Raw genomic sequence first — 14,826 nt, forward strand, 5'->3', positions numbered from 1 at the left:
AATTTCATTTCAATCTCTAGAATTTCTTTTTAATCTACCAAAATTCATCTTCCATTTCATTAATGTGACTCTGGCTAGACTTACCAGCAGCAGTTTATATAAATATAAGAAACAAGTGAACTTTCTTAAAGATTTTCTACAATTAAATAAGACTCTAAATTAAATTATCTGTCAAATCATTTTCTATTTTCTGCTCTTTGTAACAATTAACTAGATCATTTTTCCTTCGGTCTTTAAGTACCTCTTGAATCCACCTTATTTTTCTCTTGTTCAGCAAGCTACCTTAACTCTTACTGTACTAGCAAAGGTAATTTTTCCCTAAAAATAAATTTTTTCTAGCTCATTTTCTCTAAAAGGTTATTATAAAAACTAGTAATGCTAACAATGTCAAAAAAGCCAGACTTACTTCCTAAAAATTCCATTCTTCGTATTTTCTTTTTTCTCTTTATATACTTCAAACCTAAAAGTTATGCTATTTCAAAGGAGGAGAAAAGCACTAAATGGTTATAGTTTCAAGTAGGATGCTGATTTTTTTTTTGCACATTAAAAATAAATTGTTTTAGTGCTATGCACACAGTAGGCACTTATGCATGTAAAAAACAGGGCTCATTTTGCCAAGAGTAAGCAAAATAATGTTTCCTCCTTATGGAGAGCAAAACCCTCCATAGTCCAAGAAATCTATAGTAAGGTTTCCTGCATGAGGAAAAATGATCCATGATCTCTTCCATAACTTCATCTCAACATATATTTTCAGCCATTATTTCCCCAATTTATCTTTTTTTTAAAAAGATTTATTTATTTATTTATTTATTTATTTATCTATCTATTTATTTATTTATTTATACAAGCACTGGGTACAGTCAAAAGCACGGGAGGGTGAGAGAATTCACCAGAGCCAGAGTGGGGAACAGAACAGGCAGACCCACGAAGTACACTGCTGTGGGGAGCAGCGGGCGGCAGGAGAGGTCTGCGCGCCCTGTTGGACCCTCGCCGGTGGCCGGGGATCTAAGCGGCACTGCAGAGGCTGCGGGCAGCTTTGCAATCCAGCGCTCAACCGCTGCGCCACTGGGGAGGCCCTCCCAAATTTATTTTAAGGAAACCCCTCTTCCAAACTAGTCCCCCAAATATACCATGCTCTCTCCAGCCCCACAACTTGCCACTCACGCTTTCTCCAGAGCTTTTCCATCTTCCAAAAAGCCATCCTGTTACTTCCAGCAAAATGTTGGACAGTTATGGATATTTTACTTTTTCCCTCCAATTTCCACCAATCCCCTTTATTCCTGGCATTCTCTATTCTGCATACCAAAGATTTCCTCTTGTTCCAGACCATGAACAAGACTCTTCTTCCTCCTGCTTGATGATTCATATCATACACTACTCTAATTTCAAACTTTGCATCATTTGTTCTTTGTGTCAGCCTTTATCTTGGTTCAATTAATGCTGCCTTTGAAAAGCAATTATTCTTTGGCTAATTCATTCACCCTATTTCTCCATGACCATCATTAAAATGTATAATAAGTGGGCCAATCTTCTACATGAACTATTTGGCCATATTTTTAATTCTATACTCTTACTCCTTGGACAAGTAATAGAATGAATCTCCAGATGGAACAGACATTCAGTTGCTGCATGGAAAAATGTTCCCCTCTTATTGAAAAGTGGCCCTTCTGACTAATTAAAGAAATATGCCAAAACAGTTTCCAAGAAGAAGCCATATGTCAAACAAAGAATTAAATATTTTAAAAATGAGAAGAACCACTTGGTCTATTTTTCAAAAGAGATTGAGAACAAAGAAAAGAGACAAGGAAGAAATAAATCAGAATTCAGGCTGAAGTAAATATAGAAATCTCTAATTGTAATAAAAGAGGAAAATATGTAAGTTTCAGAGTCTAGTGAAGCCAAAAGTCATTATGTATATGACTAGGGTTTTTTTTTTAACCACTTCTAACATATTCCATTAGTTTTTGACCAAGCGCGAGCCTACAAAAAGAATGACAGGACATTAAAAAAAAATGATGGAATGATGGGGAGTGGGTGCAAGCATTTGGCATGATACAAATAATTCTTCAACACAGCACGCTTCAAAATTAGTGAGGTTGAGGTAATAGTGGGCACTTGAAGATGCCAATGTTATCTGAGAATGGACTTCATAAATGACAAAGCACCATGCAAACATTTATTATTATTTAACTATTTATTATTAATTGATATAAGTGCAATTATCTCTTATCTTGCTGGGTAGCAAATGGTATTAACTATGTCCTACCACCTCAACCAAAGCTAAAATGGCAAAATAGTTTGGGGGAAAAAGAACTTTGGGAAGGACTAATTTCTTCTCTTAAATCCATGTTACTTTTAGGAAACTGAGCTCCTGTGAACCAAGTAGCAGAAATGAAAAGGAACCAGAAGTAAAATGCAGTCTCAAAATGCAGACAGAAGTTCTGGGTCCTGGTCTCCTGGAAACAACAGCATTACTTCCTTCCTTAAAACCCATAAGACATTTCAAATAAGGCACCCCCAAATGTTTTTTCCTTTGGACTACATTCAAAAAAATGTTTAGAAATGCCTCATTTTGGTTCATTCAATAAATTCATGTTGATGCTTTGCCATGGCAGATACTGTGGATATCAAAATGAGTGAGATAAATAGTATATAAGACAGAGATCTACTACTACTACTACTACTACTACTACTACTACTACACACACACACACAAACTCACACACAACCATGTTTATTACTTCGTAGGTTGTAGGTAGTCTATATTAATTTCCTTTTCTCCCTCTTTTTACCTTAAAGTCCTCCGTTCTAGTTTACCACTTTATAGTGAACAATTAGACAAATAATTCTGTTGTAGTGCAACTTGAGAAATGATATATGATACAAATGTGACATGGTGCAGAGTAATATAAGACACAGGAGTGACAAGAACAGTGGTATGTTTTTCTGAGTCTTAAGCAGCAGTTAGGCTGGTGGACAGTAAACAATACAGAGGATAAGGGGAAATCACAGTCCACAGAATAAAGATTTCTGGAATCTAAGTCAGCTGATGAAATAATAGGTAATGTCAATTTAAATAAGAACCTCTTACTACTTGCTTTTCCTTCAAAGTAGAGATATACAAGAAAATACAGAGGAAAGCAGGGAAACTAATTTTTAGTAAGAATTCAATTCAAAAGAAATTCTAAATATCTGTCAAAAACAAGGCTAAATGAACTATTTTTGAAGCAACCAAAAAAAAAAAAAAAGACCCCTGGGCAAGAAATTTTATAGTCATCCTCTTTCTAGGTCGAAACTCTCATGGAATGAGACAAAGAAAAATCTGGACCTGGAATAAGAGGAAGAGTTAGGAATCCATTCACCACACTGACATACATTTGTTTAACAAATAAAGGACCAAAGTAATTATTCATCTCAGAAAAGGGAATTGATTGAGAGGACTACTATATAAAAAATTATAAGTCCAGGGCGATATATTTTTTGAACACCCATTAGGTTAAGCTAGGTAGAAAAAAGAAAATTAGTTAATACAATCTGATAAAAAGAAGAATCATTTTTCATGTTTTTGCTACAACAAAACATTCAGTATGTTTTGCAAAATTTCAATTTGATATTTTCGTATACCTGAACAAACATCAAATTAATTATGGAATTAAAAATTCCTACTACTCACTCTATACCACACAGAATGGGGAGGGTTGAAGAACAGGAAAGCTTCCATAAAACAAATGTTTTGGTTTTCCGTTATTAACTATAAATTAACTATAACTTATAAGGGATATTATAAGTATAGAAGTAGCATCCGTGAATGCTAGGGTTTTTTTTTTTTATTAAAGAAATAGAAAACCATCATGAAAGAAAGATCTTAGAAGTACACAAATATGAAAATAGCATTGGACTTGCAAGAACAATTTCTGTGCTGTCCTGTAGGGGGAGCTGTTGGCACACAAGAGCAAAGCACGCTATGAGCTCATCGCCGGCCTGGGCAAGACCCACTTCCAGCTAGAAGCAGTCATGTTTCAACACCTCCGATTCCCTAATGCTGACAAGCTAAACAACTTGTTTTGTCTCTGGGAGCTCTTCTCTGGTGATTAACTGCTTATGGTGAATACTAATTATATGGAAGTACAGTATTGAAGAAATAGTGTCCTCTTCCCTCTACCTGCAGCTTCCACATGTCTTTGAATTGAGAAGGTGCTGGGTAGGGCAGCTGCAAAGCAAAACCAAGACAGATATTTTCTCCCCACCCCGATAAATAAACAGATCTCCTTCTGCATTTTAGTATAGTACATCTCACTGACAAGAACCTCCTTCAACCTCTGAGTTCCAAACCAAATAGAACTCCAATAAAGGAGTGTTTTAAAGGCCTGCAATAATCCTAAGGATAAATCTGCAGCAAGAGTTTGTGTATTGGTGAACCATCAGTGTCCTCAATTCCCCATGTCCCATGTTGAAAATTTACCCCAAATTGTCAGTTCTTAGGAACTGCACCTCAGATTAAAATCTTCTCACCAGGGAGTCTATGAGAATTTGTTCTTGTGTTTTAAATCCTAAGTGCTTGTTAAACCCCCAACACTGCAAAATTAGAGACCATTAAACAATATAAGGCAGCAAGTGATTAAATCTACCAAATACACATTCAAAGCAGCTTAAGCTACTTTTTAATTAAAAATAAAATATCACTGGCTAAATTCAGATGTCCTAGCTATCCAGAAAAAGTTAGAAGGCTGTTCAAAATGCAAAATGTTGCTGATAAGGTCAGATAGAGAAGGAGAAAGAGGGTAGGGTGTAGGCTGGGGAGAAAACTTCCCTTGTCCCAGGGCCCAGGCAGCAGGGCTTGGCAGTGCTGACCCCGTTTAGTGGGAGGATGGGAAGAAGGGAATCAGGGCTGTGCTGCAGGGTGAGGACTCCATGCGGTTGCTGATTAAATAAGCTTTATTAGCAAAGGCCTGGGAGGAGACAGGGTGTTCCACCTTCTTGGCAAGGAGAGTGAGTTGAGTAACAGCATTGCAGGAAGCTAAAGCATTGGAGATGTATAGATGGCCAAAGGAAATGTTAGTGCTGTTTTTAAGTATAGCCTAAGCTAATTGATAAACAGTTCTTGAAATAATTATTTCTCAATAGGGAAGGAGGCATGGAGGGGGGGCGCATTGAGTCAATGGGACTTCTTACGATTGAAAGAAATTTTTACTGTAAAGTTAAAAGTAAATAAACATTGTAGCTTTAAGTTGTTTCTACTTGTTTAAAGAAAAGAAAAGGGCCAGGGGGCTTAGTCAATGTTGGGCACAAGGCCAAGAATCTGAAGATCAGACTTAGCCTGGGATGATATCATTCACTCTGAAGTCTTGATATTCTTTCTAAAGCATGAGAAAATTTACTGGTAAAACCTTTACCTCACCCAGTTTCCTTATTTTTAACTCTTTTTTTTCCTCTCAAAAATAAGTTTCCAAATATGCTTTCTGCCTTAATGTGTGACTATGATGGATTTACATTTAGCTTCTGACATGGTCTTACCTAAAAAGCTTGCCCTGAAGTAAAGCACGGGCACTTGGTAGCTACAGGAATATAAGACATGATACTCATATTTAATCACTTCAGTTGCTGCTGTAGGCTCAGTCACTTCAAAATCATCCACGGGTGAATCTAAAGCTTCCTGGGAAAAAAAGAAAAAAAAAAAAAGTGTGTTTGTCAATTTTAAAATGTACACTAAAATGGAGAGGAAAAGATGAGGATTTCTTTTTGCAAAATAACAGTTAAATAAATATAGGGCTATGAGGTAAGGAAAGGGAGTTTCCCACATTAATGTTTAACATTTGAATCCTGGGTAAATAGTAAAACCAGAAAATATTAGCAGTAAGTAATTCCAGATTGTTTTTAAAAGACAAAGCAACTCTGGGTAGAGAAAACAGGAAGAAGAAAGGGGGGGAGCAAAAAGATCTAGTGCAACAGCAACTCTGAAAAATCTTTACTGTACAATTTTAGCAACAAGATGATGGCTATACAAGCTATCTTCTTCCCTACCTGTGAAAGCTAAAAACATCCTAACAATTGAACGAGAGGCTGTGAAATGTCCCTAAAGATTCTATTGTACTTGCCAAAAGATGATTCATTGTGCACTGAACAATTCCCAGTTCCATTTTGAATAAGAAAGTTATTTTGCAAGAGGTTGAGTTTGTTAGGTACATTTCAAAACCTGAGATGAATCTGTTTTCGTTATTATTGTGCAATCTTTGGTATAGTTCTACAATAAATCTTGATTTATAATAGAGTAGATGGCAAATATTAATATCAACTTAAAAAGGGTTTTATAATCAAAGAAAGTTGCAGCCAGCTCACATTTCACCTACTCATTCTTTACTGGTTGATTTCTTATTATGTGTGGGGTTTTCTGAAGAATGTATCTTAACGGTTGGAAGTAATTAATTGGATACCTTGAGTCAGACGCTGATTCTATCCACCTTCACTTTTTTATTTGGGCTGAAGAATGTGCTTTGAAATTAATTTAGTAGAATAAAAGAAAGAAGCAGGTTGCTTTGGTTCATTTCTATTTCTCATTAAAAACAGTAACAACAACAATGAACAATAGGTAAGAGGTACAGGAAAGATTTCAAATTTTATCAATATGAAATAAGGTTTCCTGTGGAGATAAGTAAGCTACAGACTACTCAGATGAGTATCTCCTTTACTAATTCCCCACTCACAGTCCATTGGGGGAGATATTATACCAGATAAATCACAACTGGAGCTATTTACAGAAGAATTTTTTCACTAAACACCAGTAAACATTATCAATTAAACACAATGCATTAACCAGGCAGGAATCACTGAATAAATATTCCAAGATACATAAAGTTAAAACTGTATCAGTAAAGAGGTTTTGTTTGTATGTTTAATTTTTCATTAGGCAAAGCTATCTAGATCTTCTTTTAAAGCAATTTCTTTCTTTTTGACCAAAGGAGCTATTTAGCTTTTATAATTTCTTTCTAAACTTCATGAAAGCATTACATCTTTGTAATGAAAAAATAATGGCAAACACTAAACAAATTACCTGTAATAAAAAGTATAATTCCTTTCATTCCAGCATTTCTATATCACAGATGTAGAACTGTTTTTAACAGGTCAATGTATTTTTCCAGATTTTTAAATTTTGACCTACAAACACATATCTAGACACACACATATCTAAATAAACCCTATCTAAACAAACCCTAAATAAATCATGCTGAGTGTGTGTGGGGTGTGTGTGTGTGTGTGTATGCTTGTTATTTTCACTCATGGGCATCCTACCACATTCTGCCATGTCAGTGCTGTAGACCTGGCCTGTTTGAGTGACCTTACTGTATTCCACTGTATGACTATGGCACCAATTTTTAAAAATTCCGTATTGCTAGCTATTTTAGATTACTGCTAATATAACTCTGTTACTACAGTTAGTGCTGCAATGAGTGTCTTATCCACATTCTAACAAACCTGCTTTTCTATGGTGCAGCTTCCTAATGGTGGCAACACCATATCAAAGGATATGTATATTTTAAATTTCATTTGATTCTGCGACTCCATCTCAGAAAAAGACTTCTAACTTCTATTTCCAGCAAAATGTCTGTGAATGCACCTCTTTCCACAATCCATAAAACCCAAAATTATTTGTGCTTTTAATTTTTACCTATTTGATGAATGTTTAACTGCCAACTTTTTGCTTTAATTTCTAGTTTCTTGATTTATAGCATAGGTGAACATCTATTCATGTCTATCAGTAATTTGTATTTTTCTGTGGTATGCCTGTTCTTATCTTTTGCCTATTTTTCTGATAATTAGTTTGCATTTTTCCTATTGAATTATAAAAACTCTTTGTATATTAGAAATAACTCATATGAAATGAATTCGAATCCTTGGCCTGTGTCTGCCATTATTCATGGTTATTTTATGACAATGTAAATATCATCCCTTGAAGTAATATAATTTGGAAATCTCAGATTTCTACATATGTCCTCTTTCCCTTTCCAGTTAAAAGTACCAGATGGTTTTACAACTTCAAGACCAAGTTTCTTGTCATATTCACCTTTGTATTTTCAGAGACATTAGTACAGAGCTGAGGACCCTAGTAAATAATATTTTCTATTTCAGTAGCAGACATGCTTCCTCCCATGTAATTGTAATATCACAAACTTCATAGACAATTTACCAGCAACTCCAAAGTCTGAAAAGAAGTAAATAGAGTGAAAATGCAAAAGCTCACCAAAGATGATATACAAATGGCAAATAAACATTTGGAAAAGATAGTCAACATTATTAGCCATCAGGGAAAAATAAATTAAAACGAATGAGACATTGCTACACATCTATCAGAACAGCTAAACTAAAACATAGTGACACCATCAAATGGTGAAGGTACAGAGAAACTAGATCATGCATACATTACTGCCTGGAATATAAAATGGTACAGCCTCTCTGGAAAACCATATGGCAGCTTCTTATGAAACTAAACATGTAATTACCACACAACTCACCAATTGCACTCTTGGGCATTCATCCCAGAGAAATGAAAAACCTGTACACAAATGTTCATAACAGTTTTATACAGAAGAGCCAAATACTTGCAACAGTTCAAATGTTCTTCAATAAGTCAATGGTTACAAAAACTGTGGTACATCCATTCCATGCCGCTTAATGATAAAAAGAACAAGCTATTGATATAAACTGGTGAATTATGCAAGTGATAAAAGTCAATCCTAAAAGATTATAGACATATGATTCTGTTTATATAACATTTTAGAAATGAAAAGAGAGCAGATTGGGTTTTAAGGGATGGTAAAAGGAGGTGGGTATGGTTATTAAAGGGCAACATGAGAAATACTTGTGATGCAACTCTTCTGTATCATGAATATGGTGATGGGTACCTGAATCTACACACAGATAAAACTGTGTAGAACCAAATACACACACACACACACACACACACACAAATGAGCACAGATAAAACAGAAAATATGAACAATATGGGTGGAGTACATCAACACCAAGAACCAGGTTGTGATATTATACTAATTATACTATAGTTTTGCAAGATACTATCACTGGAGAAAATTGGACAAAAGTTATTTGGGATAGATCTGATTATTTCTGCATGTAAGTCTCTATTTATGTTTAAAAAAATCAATGAGACACAGCAGACCTCTCCTGTCTCCCCTGCTGTTTCTCTTTGCAGTGTATTTCAATATATCTGCCTTTTCTGTTCTCAAAAAAATAAATAAGTTTTAAAAATAAAAAAATCAATTAAAAATGAAAAGAAATAATGAGGCAATTTGAAGACTGTTAAAAAGCAAAAGAAAATTTCTAAGACCTTGGGTGCCACAGTACAGATGACAGAGGGATCATGTTAACAAAGAAAGGCTCATGTATGGGTTTTGTTTTATAATAAAAAACACAGCAGAGGGCCTCCCTGGTGGCACAAAGAGTTAAGCATAGCACTGTGAAGCCATCCGTAGCCACTGCAGCAAGAGTTTGATGGCCGGCCAGGGAGCTAACCCACATGGTGCAGCAGACCTCTCCTGTCTCACCTGCTGCTCCCCTCAGCAGTGTATTTCAGTCAGTCTGCCTGTTCTGCTCCCCACTCTTTGTCTCTGGCTGGTGAATCCTGTCAGAACCTCCCCCACCCCCACAGCGCTGGCCTGTACCTCAGTTCTTGTATGCATAAATAAACAAATCTTTGAAATAAAACAAACAAAAAAAAAACAACACAGCAGAGGAGTCAAGGGGTAGAGGAATTCAAGGGGCACAACTGGCCACAGAGGATTATTGAGGGTGCTTGATGGGTCCGTGGGTGTTTATTATTATATAATGTTTTACTTTTATAAATATTTTAAATTCTCAAAAAGTTAACAAAAGATTCTGATACATTGTACAATACATTGTCCAATATACAGAATCACAGTATTCTAACACTGAAAGAAACTGAATCACTTCACTTAGTCCAACAGTCACCTTTGCAAATACCAACAGGAAGACCCACGGAGGGTCACCCAGGTAGTCGGAGGCACAGGTAGGCCTATAAGCTATTTCTACTGACACTGAAATCACTGTTCTTTACACTGTAGTATGCCACTTCCTATTACTATACTTAAGTGCACTAATGTTCTGGACACCATAAAATTAATATTTTGAAGAATTTTGTTAACATTTTATAATTTTATGTTTTTAAAGGATGCAGGTATATTTAATTTGATATTAAGAGCTATTAATAAAAGAAGTCAAGTATACATTTATTTTCCTCAAAATGTTGCTATTTCATCAAATGAGAAGATACCTGTGTTTAGAAAATTACATTCATTCAAGGAGCGAAAAGATTAAGTGGCTCACATTAATTATAGAGACCTTGATTTTATTGAATTCAATTAACAATAAGTTGACAGTGATCTCTCATTTAGAAAATCTGATATGAATTAAGCTTTAAAACTAAATCCTATTAAATAGGGATCATGCTGAAGACACTTCATAGATATTTTATTGAAAGCAAACCCAAATAGTGTTTTGGGCTTGGGAAATGTGATCCCTATCTCTGTTTAGCCTACAGGGGAAAGTAATTGAAGGGGGGAAAAAAATCTTGTATCACTAAAAATCTCTATTACTATTACTGAGCAAACTTAAGTAATGAGCTTTGTTCATAATATCCCTTGAGGGAAAGAGAGTCTGTATTTGTTTATCTTCTACCAGTCAGGTCATTAATTCAAGCCTAACATTAATGGGTCAGAATCACAGCCACAGAGCCAGAGTGACAGAGGGGCAGGGCTGGACAAGGGCAACCTCCAGCCGTGCTCAGGAGTGGACACATAAGTTATCCAATCAGAGGAACCCATGGGATGGGGCCGTGTAACAAAAATTTGTTTTTCCTGCGCCAATAGACATTTAATATTTTCAGAAGTGATAAATACTGAGGAAGCCCTTCAACATGTCAGTGGAAAAAAATAATGAATTCTTCAAGAAAGGATTTTAATTATTAAAACATTTAATAATGATATGAGTTATAAAATAATCTGTGTGGGGATGCTAGGTAACCAGGCCCTTTTTTATCATATTACACTGAGGTGGTCACTTTACTCTCTTGACGCCTAGAATGACCTTTTTTCATGATCCCTGTGGCTTTTGAATAAATGACTATCGCAAAGCCCTTTGCAAGTGATGCCATTCTTTTAGCAACTGGAAACGTTGTCTCTGGTGCCAAATACAGGGTTCAACACCAGGAAGGCACATGTCTGACAGCATATAGGGTATCACTGAAACAGCAAAGGGAGGTCACCAAGATGATCCCCAGGATAACATCTTAGGGAGACTCCAAATTCCCAGTAATATTTTCACTGCTACAGACTATAGATTTTTTTTTAAGATTTATTTATTTATGCATACAAGAGCTGGGGTACAGGCCAGAGGTGTGGGGAGTGAGAGGATTCATCAGAGACAGTGGGGAACAGAACAGGCAGACTGAATGAAGTACACTGCTGAGGGGAGCAGCGGGCGAGTCAGGGGAGATCTGCTGCGCCATGTGGGTTGCTCCCTGGACAGCCGGGGGATCAAACTCTTGCTGCAGAGGTTGCGGACAGCTTTATAGATTGTGTCTTAACCCCCTACGCCACGAGGGAGGCCCCGGAATTTTTTTTTTAAAGGAAAAAAAGAGGTACCATTCTTTACTCTCTCTTGCTCCATCAGAGGGAAGTGAATTAGCATCAGCATGGCCAAGATGGGTTCCCACTAAGAGGAAGAACCAGTCTCCAGTGCAGGATTAAATCCTCCTCTGCAGCCTGTAGCTTAAGGGCAAGGCAAGAGGAAGGGAACAGAAAGCTGCTAGAGGACATCTGGCAGTTTTCTGGATGGTTACAGCTGGCTCCATTGTGCTTCTTAGAACCTGCTTCCTTTAGGACTATGCAGGAGACAGCAAAACAGCTTGAGTTCTGAGCTGGGCTGTGAGCAAACTGGCTGACGACAAGGCAGACTGAGGAAGACACTGTCTCTTAGATTCCGTGCCAGAGAACACAAGTTCCCAGGCAGGAGGGAATAGTAATAAAGCTTAACAGCACCTTTTTATGCCACTGACAATCAGTCCTCATATCAGAGCAGTATATTAAAAACATATTTACCTAGGGAAAAAGTCAGAGAAACTTTTAAAAGAAAAGCTCGGTTCTTCTAATCCACTTTTTTAAGATTGCAGAGCATTTAAAAGCAAAAGAATTAACAGGGTAAAGGATTTAAAAATCAGAATTTATGGAAATCATGATAAAAAGGAGAGCAAGAGACTTTTGCCTGGCAATATGAGCTTCAGAAATCAATCAAATGTGCTTTTATTCAGTTATTCTTTACATGTTACATAAGACTGGCATCAGTTATAAGGGTTTACAACATTTCTAAGCACATGCACATATGTATATTAGCATTTGTTCCTCTGTCCACAATCACCCAGCAGGTAAGAAACATTACATGACACAAATCTAAGCCTTCAGACTCAAAGCTCAGAGCTCCTATACTTTACACTCCTATACTCCTCCCATCTGGGAGGAGGGGTAAGTGGGAGGGAGGAAGGAATATTAAAAGTGAGTATTCTCAGTCTCCACCCCAAACTTCTACTTTTGAACTCAATAGTTCTGGAATAGGATTTAAGTGACCACCTTGTTACAATGTTCGAGGAGAGAGTCCTGATACAAAACAGGTGGTTAACACACCACTCCAAGAAGCCTTGCCCTACGCATCTATGGAGGATCTACTTGTGAAGTATCTACATTTGGGATCCTTCTATGGGATTATATATAGCATCAGGAAAGCCCAAACACCAAAATTCAAAATTATGCAATAAATCAATCTGCCTTCACTGGCTGCTCCTTCATGTCTTCAGGAGTATCAATATCCTACTTGGTGTCCACTTTAGGGGAGCCTAATGAATTGGCATTAACCTAAAACATCAACACCTGAACCCCACTCCCAGGGTCAAAGGCCAATCCACTAACCCTTTCCTTTATCTCCTCCTATACAAAAAAAGCCATCATTTTCTCCTTTTCCTTTTGATTAATGAATTCTTGCTAAAGTATCACAGGTCATTAATGGCTTAGGATGCTACTTCATTATCAATTATAACATTCAATGCAGATTTGTAATTGAGAACCCTAAACAAAAGGAATGTTTAATAGCAGGATTTGAGGTGCCAAAAAAGGAGTAACTCTTGTACCATGCATGCAACCAACAAATTATAAAGTTTGTCTAATAAGTCACTCTCTGTATTAAAGGTAGTCAGAAAACTCTTCCTTGAGCCTTGGGGTAAATCAGGTTTCACTGGGTTTATCCAGCCTTGCAGAAAATTAAGAAATAAGAGTTACCATCTTTTATATAATAAACTCTCTAAAATACAAAGTTATTGTCTTTAGATTTTTCCCCTATTAAACAGCCTCAGTTCTTCTGATTTTCTTTAGTCACACAGTTCCAAAGGAGTGCAAATTATTTTTCATAATTGAGGTTATGTTGGTTTACATCATTGTATTTTGGTAGTGTAACACTTCACGTGTTATTGCCAATGGTGTACTCACTACCAAAGCACCTGTGGCCTCCCACCTTAATCCATTGTACACCCCCTCCCCGCCTTGCTCTCATCCCTCAATGTATTTCTTAAAGAGTCAAATTGTAAAGATTTTGGCTTTGTGGGCTGTAAAGAATCTGTCATCATAGCATGAAAACCGATTTTGGCAACATGAAAACAGACGTGGCTAACTCCAGTGAAACTTTACTTACAAAGACAAGTTATAGCCTGTAGACCTTAATTTGCCTACCCATGCAAGTTCATCTTAAAGTTGCCTTTAATTTCATTTTACTATGTTTGTGTAAGTATTAAGCAGAACCTTCATTAAAGGACCCATGTCTCCATTTGGTGAACTTTATTTCTCTCCCTTTTTATTTTTTCTGTCTTAGGATGTTACATTAGATTTCCTCTAGGAATGATAAATTCTGCACCTTAAAAGAGTGATGGTAATTGAATCCAATAGGCTGAAGTTTGGCTGAAGTCATTTTCTAAAGTAAGAGATAGCACTACCCTAATTTAAACAAGTGAGATTTCTAAATGTCTTGATGAATAAACTGCAAATTCCTTCAGCATATGAATAAACTTCTATACTCAAATCCAGAAATGAGTAAATTTCACTGCCAAAGAGTGAAAATGATAAGGTCTTGAGAAATAGACCAAAAGGCAAGCACTGTAGTAATTTCAAGAGACTGAATCCTACTACACAGCTCTCTCAACTGTGCACAGAAGCCTCATGCCTAGGAATCTGCAGAGAACTGTACTAAAGGACCATCAATTAAGCCATCCATTCCTTCCTCTTCTTTAATGGTGTCTCTGCATTATGGGGATGTGAACAGGGTTTTATTTATTGCTCTTTGGGGTTTGCTTGTTTGTTTGTTTAAACAGGAGAGTCCCTTAAAGAATTCTACAAGTACTTAGTCTGTGCCAGATGCTGTGTTATTGCCAGGATAGAGACATAGTTGTTGCTTTTAAATACTATTTCTGCAGCAATGAGAGCAATACAGAAGTTCTCATCTTTCTACTTGGGTGGAAGAGTACACTTGAAATCGCAAAATAAAAACATCTATGTATCACCATCACTGATCATGAGGTATTTGCAAATCAAAACCACGAGATAGCATCTCACACCTGTGAGAATGGTCCATGTTGGGGAAAAACAAAAACAAAAACAAAAACAAAAACAGAACAAGTGCTGGTAAGGGCACAGACAAAGAAAGCCTTTTACACTGTGGTGGGAATGTAGGCTGGTCAGCCCGTATGGAAAGCAGTGTGGA

At 36.6% G+C, this 14,826-nt stretch overlaps 1 protein-coding gene across 4 annotated transcripts in view; it reads right to left on the reverse strand.

Moving 5' to 3' along the window:
- Positions 1-14,826, reverse strand: part of ATG10 (autophagy related 10) — a gene marked incomplete at both ends in the record, with an annotated part of 191,628 nt that overhangs the window by 65,329 nt on the left and 111,473 nt on the right. For 2 of the 4 annotated variants that reach the window (XM_084233264.1, XM_084233261.1), the window contains one exon: positions 5,515-5,653. The exons of the other annotated variants lie outside the window; for them this stretch is intronic. In XM_084233264.1, the coding sequence (XP_084089390.1) occupies positions 5,515-5,653 (139 nt within the window). The remainder of the gene's footprint in view (positions 1-5,514; positions 5,654-14,826) is intronic. 4 annotated transcript variants of the gene reach the window in all.

This window comes from Talpa europaea (assembly GCF_964194135.1).
Source record: "Talpa europaea genome assembly, chromosome: 5".
Lineage (NCBI taxonomy): Eukaryota > Metazoa > Chordata > Mammalia > Eulipotyphla > Talpidae > Talpa > Talpa europaea.